This window comes from Camellia sinensis, chromosome 5 (genome assembly GCF_055761805.1).
Source record: "Camellia sinensis isolate YWXY chromosome 5, ASM5576180v1, whole genome shotgun sequence".
In the NCBI taxonomy this organism is placed as follows: Eukaryota; Viridiplantae; Streptophyta; class Magnoliopsida; order Ericales; family Theaceae; genus Camellia; species Camellia sinensis.
The window spans coordinates 205502446-205513048 of NC_138965.1; the positions used below are offsets into that span (position 1 = coordinate 205502446).

Consider the following 10603-nt stretch of genomic DNA (forward strand, 5'->3'; position numbering starts at 1 on the left):
TATAGTCCACAGAAAATTAAACAACAAAAAATCAAAGAAAATTAAACAACAAAAAACCAGAGAAAATTAGAAAAGAGCCACACAAATTTTCTCTGGATAGAGCCACACAAAGCCACACAATTTTTTTCTAACACAATTTTTTATGGATAGAGCCACACAAAACCACACAAATTTTTTCTACACAATTTTCTTTTGATAAAGCCACACAAATTTTCTCTAATACAATTTTCTCTAGATAGAGCCACACAAAGCTACACAAATTCTAATAGTATGTGAGTTTGGGAAGAATTTCTCTTCCATTCTCTCTGTATTATCTTCTATTTTAATTTTGAAAATTGAAATTTTTCTTCAATGTAGCTATTTATGGAGTCATTTTTCTGCATTTTATCTTTTGAAATGTAGACCGAATTGTAGATATCAACAATTTCTCTGATCTAAACAACAGAAAATTCAAATTTCTCTGAGTTCAAACCAGAGAAAATTCAACAATAGAGAAAATTACCTAAAGAAATTCTTTGGGAAGTCCAGAGAAAAATCTCTAGGAGGTCCAAAGAAATTCTCTGGGAAGTGTAAAGAGAATTTCTCAAGAGAGAAAATCATTGAGAAGTCTAGAGAAATTTTCTAGGTTGAATTTTCTCTGGATCGATATTGAGGGATCTTAGACATTATGAAAATATTGGGTGCCCTTTATGCAATAAAATCTTAATACCAGGGACCTTAAAAAAATTTCAAAATTTTAACGAAAGATCTTAACTAATAAAAAAATTATATATTTGACCTCTTCTACTACTTGAAGTTGAAGATGGATGCTTTAATAATTTTTTCTAAATTTAATTATATGTGATAATTGAATTTAATTCAAAAAGGTTTTATTTTTATTTTTATTTTTATTAGGTTGAGTAATCAAATATTTAAACATAGTTGAAAATTTAATGAGTTTTAAATATATTTTCAAAATTTGTTTTGTATCAAATATTCATTACTTGGGGCCAAAATGAAAATAAACCTTTTAAACGTATATTCAATAGAATGAATTAACTTTACACCAAATTTAAAATGAATTCAAGGATTTTTATAATATATATATAAAAAAAAAAAATAGAGATACCAAGCTCAAGTTTTACTCGCACAATCTTGTATTTTTATTATTTTTAAATTATTTTTTCACTCTCTAAGTTTTCAACATGCTCTCTAATTTTATTTTGGAGAAATTATATTAAAAAAATTCAAGAGTAGAAACTTAATGGCTAAAATATCATATTTTTCATCAGTTTTACTTAACGAAAATATGTAAATGATTTAGATTGAAAATAAATTAAAATTTTTAAATTTGAATTGATAAAATAAAAAATTCAAGATTTATTTTGATACAATAATCAAACTATGATTTTTTTTTATTAATTTATAATTTATCCTTTTATTTTATTTGGGCCAATCAAGTTAAATGACGAATCATCATCGGCCCAAAGTTTCATCCAAAACCCAAATACAAAACGGGCCCTCGATTAAGGCCCATTAGGGCTTTGCCAAGAAAGGACATATATAAAGGTCTCTTCAACACTCATCGTCTGAAGCCCTAAACACACACACAGAGGCAGAGGGAGCTCTGTCTTCTCTCTTTCTCTTTCTCTTTCATTTCCATCGCATACACGAGATCGGCGAACTGGTCGGTGTCCAAGCATGGTGCACGTTTCCTATTATCGCAACTGTAAGTCTTCTCTACAATCACTCTTTACATATATATATATATATATATTTGATCTGATTCAGCTTTTGTAGTGATTTTTAATATGAAATCTGTTAATTATTCTTTGTTTGGTTTCTGAGAAAGTACAAGAGAAATAAAATTTGAAACTTTTGACACCGAAAAGTTCTTTCCGAACTGAGTTATACTACAACTATCTGGTTGAGTTAATTAGGGTTTCTCAGCTGCAAAGAACACACCTTTAAGTTTTCTTAGGACACGCTCCATTATTGTTTTTTACTCAAATTTTCACCCAAATCAAGGGAGACTCAAATGTTTACTAAAAATTTTCAAGACCATTTTCGTGATTCTCAAATTTACAGCGGATTGATGTTTGAAGTGTTGTTGGACAGAATTGTTGTCGTTTTTCCACACTTTATTTTCCAGAATATGATTATGAGCTGCCCATTAATGAGTTTGTTTATTAGATTGGTTCATATCAAATAAAGCTTTCAAATTTTTACTCAGATTTCAGTAAAATTTCGATTCAGAGCTGCAGATGGCCTTATGCTTGCTGATTTGGGTTTTCAGTAAATATATATACCAATGTTTTAAAAACCGTTCCGGTGGATGAACCGGAAAAATGATCGGGTGGACAGGTCACCGGTTCAACCGTTGGGTTGAATCGGAATCGGAATCGAACCGTGACGTCATAAATATATTAAAATTAAATTTAAATAAAAATATAAGTAATAAAATTAAAAATTAAAAATTTTAATAATCTTAAATATTTCTCTTAATATTTTTTTTATTAAAATATATAAAAATATATTTAAAAATATTATTAATTTTCATTTTGGAAGAAGAAATCAAATATTTAATATTCCTTCCATATGATTTTAATTCAAACACTTTGATTGAAAGAAGAGCAAAATTTTTGGAGTGATATCAAATTTTAAGTTTCTCTCCAATGAATTTGATTGAATCCCACATAGATTTCTTGAGTTTTTTTGGTAGAATTTTTTTCTTATAAATAGATGGAAGCTTTCACAATAATTTCAAGCTCTCAATGGGATTCCTCACAAGAGGAGACCCTTAAAAGAGAGTTTCCAATTAAATTTTTATTATATATATATATATATATATATAAAATAAGAAAGAAAGAAAGAAAATAAAAAAACAGGAAAAAAAAAGGGCCGGACCGGTTCGATCAACCCGTGACCGGGTCGACTGGTTCACCGGTTTAACCGGTGGGTTCACCGGTTTTCAAAAAATAGCCCGGTTTTTTCAATTGGCCGGTTTAAGAGGGTTCACCGGACCGGAACCCCATCCGGTCACCGGTTCAACCGGTTGAACCGGCCGGTCCGGTCCGGTTTTTAAAACCATGATATATACATACATACTAGTGGGTGTGTACCCACCCGATATGTGTGCTGTTAAATATGTGCTGCTCAAGTAGTAAAATGTTGTTTCCTAGACTGAAGGTCTGTGGTTCGAGCCCTGTCCTCCTCTTTATATAATTTTACATCAACACCAACTATAGGTATATTTTTTAAAAACTCAAATTATGAGACATTTTGTGTCAACGCCATTTCAAGACTTTCACATATATAATAGTATAGATATAAAGATGGTTTTGTTCTTGCATGTTGAATTGTATAGTAATAGCCAACTATTGATGTTTTCCAGATGGAAAAACTTTTAAGAAACCTCGCCGCCCCTACGAGAAGGAGCGATTAGATGCTGAGTTGAAGCTGGTCGGAGAGTATGGACTCCGCTGCAAGAGGGAGCTTTGGAGGGTTCAGTATGCTTTGAGCCGCATCCGTAATGCAGCAAGAATGCTTCTAACCCTTGATGAGAAGAATCCCCGCAGGATTTTCGAGGGTGAAGCCCTTCTGAGGAGGATGAACAGGTATGGCCTGCTTGATGAGAGCCAAAACAAGCTTGATTATGTCTTGGCCCTTACTGTGGAGAACTTCCTCGAGCGTCGCCTCCAAACACTTGTGTTCAAGACAGGTATGGCAAAGTCCATCCACCATGCCAGAGTGCTCATCAGGCAGAGGCATATCAGGTATGGCTGAAAAGCTTTGGTAATTTAGATAAAGTTTGCATGTCTACAATGAAATGGGTGAAAGAGAGAAGTTGGAGCTTTTACGCATCTTTCTTGTTTGAAAACTTGGGCTTTATTTACTCACATGTGAATTTGTTTCTGTGAAATTGTGTTTTATTGAACTCAAATTTATTAATTTGACCTAGTAAAGGTGATCTAAATATGATTTTAAAGGAGCAGAGTGGCACCATTACGTCAATAAAACCTATTTTGTTTTTTGGTGGAGGTATGCTAGGCATAAATATATGCGTAAAAATTAGATTGCTTGATTTTTTATTTACAATTATAGCCGTTGCATTTTGCACATTGTGGGTATTATGATTTGATATTGGCTAAACTTTTGGTAATGCTTATCCTTCTTATGCATGATGAGAATCTTGAGTATATTATCTTCACCTTGGAACTCCTCTTTAAATAATTGGTAAAAGATAAATTAGTTGTGTTTTCAACTCAAAATGATCACCATTTGTGTACCAACTAAGGGAATATAAACACAAATTGATTCCTATTTGATGTATGATTAATTTAAAAGAGAAATACATGTAGAAGGTTATATGTTTTTGGGTAAAAAAAATATATGTTCTTCCTATACAGTGTGAAATTTAACTCAGTCCATGGATTTCATAGAGTCAGCAACTAGAAATTCTTTTTGACATACTTGGCCTTGATTTCTTGTCAAGCTTTATTTGTGCATAATGTGTATGCTTATTTATAAGGAGGAATTTTGAAATACATCTTCAAGATTTTGTAGTTTTTTTAGAATTGAATGAAATAAAGCATAATTCTTCTTTCATACTTGGATCTTGTTTTTTCCTCCTTCCTGATGGTCACAACAACTTGGATGGTTTTTGAGATTATTCTTCATGTTCACTTTCTTTAGCAATAATATGAATTTTTAAAAAAATTCAAAAACTGAGGCAGCAAAATTAACAAAGGTTTGAAAAAGGCAAAGTATCTGTTGTTGTATGTAAGATTTGTCTATTATGGCAAATACGGCCTTCCTTTTTTTTAAAAAGAAGTTTCTTTTATAGCAAAAACAGATACTCCCATGTAATTTGTAAGCCATGTAAGTGTACATACAGAGACAGACCTGTAGGTTTTATCATTTTATGGGGCCATACTTGTAGTAGTAGAAGGGTTATACAATTATATTTATGATCATAGTGAGGAAAAACGACTTTAACTTCATGTAGTTATAGATTATATCTCTAGACTATGTTAATTGATTGGAATATATTACTCTAGTGAATTTTGTGATCTTTATTTGTTGGTACACATTATTAAGGATAAACATTGTGTTTTTTTAATGTGGACTTTTTGTTAGTTTGATATTAAGGCCTTGTTTGGCATATATTAAAAAAGTCACTAAGTCACTATCCTATTTAAGTCACATCATCTTATTTAAATCACATCACCTCTCTACAATATCACTTCAAACTCAACCCAAATTCAATTCATACCCAACCTATAGTTCATAAAAAGTCAAAAAGTGCACTTATTTAGAACATCTCAAACCACCCTTGAATTGTTTTAAGGGGGTGGGGGGGGGGAATATGACTTTCTTATATTTTCAAATTCTTCTATTTTTTGGGGGGGACTTATGTGCAAGTCCTAATAGGTAGACTTATTGTTCAATAGGTCCTGTGAGAATTAATGACATTTTTCATCAAATATATTAAAAAATATCATTAATTGTTAATTTTCAGTGACAGTTTCACAAAAAATGTCACTAATTATAAGTTTTAACGACAGTTTAAAAAATGGTCGCAAAAAGAAACTAATTTTCAACTTGCAACAACAGTTTGAAAATTGTCACAAAAAAGTCACTAATTGTATTAGTGACAATTTATAAAAATCGTGACAAAAAAAAGTTCTTAATTGTCAAATTTTAGCGACACATGTAAAAAATCATCACAAAAAATTATTTTTAGCAACGGTTTAGTAGAACTTATTTTTAATAGGACTTGATGGGAATTAGTCCAACTTTTAAGACCTATTGATAGTTTATCTTATTTTTTTCTATTTTGTTTTGTCTTTGTACTGTATTTTCTAAATCTAACAGGGAAGGGTTAGTCGATGGAGGTGAGTTTAGAAAATATAGTAGATAGAGAAATACTATGTATTAAGTAGAAAAGAGAAGAAAATTGGAAGTTGACCGGAAGTGCAAGGGTTGTCTGCTATAATTGAAAAATGATGGACCAAAGTGGGATTTGATATAAAGGGCTGTGGTGCAAAATGCAATTTATTCTTATTTCTATTTACCTGCTTATGCTAAAAGTTTAAAAAAATAAAAATAAAAATAAAAAATTGTATTTGAGAACTTGAAAAATGACAATTTGTTTTGGAGAGTCTAAAAAAGTAGCAAGGAGAAGAAGAGAAACATGAATAGGTAAACCACCTATTCTCTTCCTTTGTGATTGCAGTTAATCTTTTTTCCTGGTAAATATTATTATAGGTATCATATTCTTTTCATCCTTAATGCTAGAATTTGGTATTTCTTATGTTTTCTTGTACAATGGTAGCCCTCTTCCTGAAACACCCCATAAAACCTTTGTTTATTAGATTTTAATATTTTATGAACTTTTATTAAATCTTGTTCTTTTAACATTATTTTAAAAATAAAATTTTGTTACTTATCAATAAATAAATAAATAAAATTCTGTAACATTGTTTACCTAAAGTACCTTCCCACATCTTTCAAACCCTTTGACCTTTGTTTATTGTTATTATTATTTTGATAGTTTTATGAATCCTATTTTGCTTAGAAGCTTATGCACGTTTGGAATGATACTATTGCTTTGTATGACATTGTTTTTATATATTAAACAATTAGTTAACGTTTACCGCCAAGTTGTACACTTGGAACCCCTTATGTAAATGGATAAATGGACTATATAAATGTGCAATTGCTGAACTATTGGGATTTTATATACATTTATATAAGTTTTAGTTTGTTTGTAAAAGTTTTCATGTGTTTCCTATTTTCCTCTTCTTGTTTCCCTCGTGTTTCCAAAACATTTCTGAATCATTTGTTTCGAAGTTGTCTGAAATGACACATCGAAACAAAGCGTATGATGAGCTTAATTTCTGTCCCACCATTATTTTGTGTTGTCATAAAATATCCTCTTCTTGTCCTTGTTTTCTTGTTTCCTTCCATGAGTAATCTCAACCCCAAACCTTTATTCTTAGGCTAGTAAATCGTTCATACTCAGCCCTATCATCTAGATAAGTGACATGTTGAGACAACAAGCTTTGTTTGAACCATGATGTATGATCTTTTTTTGGTCCTATTTTCTTATATGAAAATGGGGCATGCAGTATTGAAAGGATTTATTGGCTGTTTAGTGCTCCTTATGTTAATAATTTGAAAGTTCCATCTGTAACATGTATCAAGTTAATGTCAGAAATCATTGTGTTTTCCTGTTTGCAAAGTTCTTTTTGCTTTTAGGATTTTAAAACCAGCTAATTTTCAATAAACGTGCATTCAATAAATTGTGGTGTTTTCTGGTAACAAATTTTATGCAAGTAATTTACTGAATTATTTTGGCATTGCAGGGTTGGGAGGCAGGTGGTCAATGTTGCTTCTTTCATGGTGAGGCTGGACTCACAGAAGCACATTGATTTCTCACTGACAAGTCCTCTCGGAGGTGGACGTCCTGGTAGAGTGAAGCGCAGGAACATGAAGGCAGCTGCAAAGAAGGCTTCTGGTGGAGATGGAGATGAAGAAGATGAAGAGTGAGGCCTTGCATTAATGTAAGTTTATAATGGAAAAACTAGCAAGTCCGGCCTAGAGTTTCTTCACCTCTGCCGGTTAGTACTGTTCTTTTACCTTAAGTTTAGTTTTGTATTTTTTTTTTTTCTGAGAACCTTCAGTATAGGGAGTTTTGCATGCTTTTATGTTTTATGCTTTCTTGATTGTTATTGAGAATATATTTGTTGGTTTGATCAAGACTGGTTATTTGTTTTTGGCTTCTATGGATGAGTTGGTCAGTGCTGCTTGTTAAATGAATGGGTAGACTGGGTAAATTACATCTACCCTACGGGAGGTTTGACTTGTTTAACTTTAATACACATACCTCTTTGACACTTTGGAAATTACATTTCTCTTCCTAAAATATTATAATTTGCTTGCTTCGTTAACTAAATGGCCCTTTCTCTTCCTAAAATATGTTTGTTATGGCCGGTTGTTTTTTTTTTTTTCACTTTATTTTGTTAACTTTTTAGTAGTAGTGGTGGAGTTGAGGGTTTTTTTTGTCTGTCATTGTTTGATGAAATTTTTTAGGCTATGTTTGATTCCACAAGACTAATAGTGAGGTATTAATAATTCTGTCAAATTAGTGTGATATTCACAATCCCACCCTTACCCCATTATTAATAATCCTATAAATTTGTTGGATTAATTATCCATTGGATTAATAATCCTAAAACAAAATGTCAAAACAAACATAGGATAATTGGGCCTACGGATTAATAATCTCAATCTCATGCTTTAATCCTTCCAATCAAACATGCCCTTAAAGAATTAACCAAATTTGTCGGTGGTGACAGGAGAGATGTGGACTATGAAGTGAGGATAGGATGGAGAAGAAGCCCTATGTGTCCCGAGATGAAGGAAGAACATTAAAGTCATTTTAATTTTTCTACTAATGGGGTTAACTAACAAACTCTAATGGGGTCATTGTAATTTTTAGAATGGTAGGAAGGTATATTTGTATTAAAATCAAACATCAGGGGTGTAAGTGTAATTTATTCATATTTTTCTAGTATATATATAGAACATCAGTCTTTTTTATAATGTCAAGGTGCTAATGTATAAACATGGTGTATTGGGTTGGGAGAGACAATAACATTTCTCTTTGGCATGACTGGTGTGGTCAAGAGCTCCTTGATATTTCCAATCTTGGTTCTCATACAGTTTAAGTGATCATAAGGTCGATCTTTTTAATGGATCATGAAGGACCTCTCAGTCTTCAAAGTAGTAAACCCCCTCAATCAACACCTGGGTAGAGTAATGCAAACTCCGCTTCTATTCCTGTGTGCGAGCGCGCGCGCCATTGATAAGCTGAGGCTGCATTGGGATCATGCCCAGGGCCGACCTTGGAACGATTCATTAAAAAATTAGAAGGCTCATCCAAAATTAAAAAGGTTCATTTTCTCTTCTAATCTAATTCTTAATCTTAACTCTTAATTTAGGGGTTGTTTGGAGTGTCCTAAATAAGTGTATTTTTTGTCTTTTTGGACTAAAAAATTGAGGTTGAAAATATGGATGTTTAGATTAATTTTTTGACTTTTTATGAAAAAATGTGCAATAAAAAATTGTAAAAATTGATTTGTATGGAAAAATTTGAATTGAAAGTTGTGCAGTTGTAATAGTTGACTTTTGGTGAATAGTGTTAACTTTTTAACTTTTTGAATAACTTTTTAGCTTTTTTACAAGTTCCCGAACTTGGCCTTAAGTTTTTCAAAAATTTGAGGGAAGCGGCCCAATAGAGTACTAATGAATTTATCAAGAATTAAGAGCAGCACAACAAAGGTAACCTTTTTTTTTCTATTCAATTAATTAAATATTTATCTTGTCTTTTGTTTAATTGCTATTGGTATTTATATAAATATTCATCATCAAGAAGAATTAATCTTTTGCTACTTGTGTTAAATTTTTTGTTAAATGAAAAAAAAAATTATATATGTAAAAAACTCTAAATAATTTAGTGATATTTATTAGTTGATTATCGGCTTTGGGTTCCGAAAATCTCAGGCCGAGTCCGGTGGTGTTACATGTATCAATTAGTGTACTAACTAGTGTATTAATACTAGTTATGACATTATTATTGACCTCACTTATTAATCACATTACAAATATAAAAAAATCTTTTAAATTATGTTATATCATCAATTGATACACTAATTAATATACTAATTAGTACATATAATATTGGGATGTTTTGGAAAGATAGTTAAAAGTTATTTTTTGACTCTTTTGTTAGAGAGAAAAGTGGGTCAAAAGTTAAGAAGTGTTTTTTAACTCACTTTTCAAAATAGTCCGTTATTCGGCTGGGCCGGCTAACCATAGGACACGCAAATCTCAAAATCGCATTAGATATTTACTTTTAGAGTAATGTTAGGGATCATGAAAAAAATATTATGAAGATGATCATTAAAGATTCTTCACTTTTAGATTTTTATACAATAAAATATTACACATTAATCAAGGGATGAAAAATTTTCATGATGAATTTTATGATATATTTTTCATGGAGTAATGCTAGAGACTTCAAATATTCTACCAAAAGTTTTACCAAATGTCTCACATGGGTGTGGGGCCCACACAATGTGGGTCCCATGTGGGTCCCACACCCATGTGAGACATTTGGTAAAACTTTTGGTAGAATTTTTGGGGCCTCTAGCATTTTTGTTTTTGATAATCCTTAACATTATTGTTACTTTTAACAGTAGGTCATTGAGCGAATTCCAATGTTTGTTTCAAAACGTCAGTCTCTACTTTAAAAAGAATAAAGATTGAGACCTCATTTCTCTCACCCCTTTTGACCTCCTTTTTTTTTAATTGGTCACTTTTTTTTTTTTTTTTTCTCTTCCTCCAATCACCACCCGTCACGTGTGTGTGGAGAGTGGTGGGGATTGAAGTTTAAGGGGATCTAAATCACTGTTGATTGAAAAAATAAATGCTTGAGCTCCTGAATTTGGAAGGAAAAGGGTAGGAAACTCAAACACAAGTAGAAACTTTCTTTAAGGTAAGAAAAGCAAGGTGTGACTTGCGAATTGAGAGACCGAGTTTGTCCAGGGAGAGGCTG

At 31.6% G+C, this 10603-nt stretch overlaps 1 protein-coding gene across 2 annotated transcripts; it reads left to right on the top strand.

The window, feature by feature from the left end:
- Nucleotides 1–1518: 1518 nt before the first annotated feature.
- Nucleotides 1519–8596, top strand: LOC114264807 (small ribosomal subunit protein uS4y). 2 transcript variants are annotated; one of them, XM_082871323.1, is made up of 4 exons: nt 1549–1708; nt 3374–3755; nt 7350–7547; nt 8343–8596. In XM_082871323.1, exons 1-3 carry the CDS (start codon nt 1681–1683, stop codon nt 7531–7533), a joined length of 594 nt encoding a protein of 197 aa, XP_082727449.1. In that variant the 5' UTR covers nt 1549–1680; the 3' UTR covers nt 7534–7547; nt 8343–8596. The 2 variants fall into 2 exon arrangements, with proteins under 2 accessions (XP_028061329.1, XP_082727449.1); XM_028205528.2 differs by lacking the exon at nt 8343–8596 and having other exon boundaries at nt 1519–1708; nt 7350–7776.
- The last annotated feature ends 2007 nt before the right edge of the window (nt 8597–10603 follow it).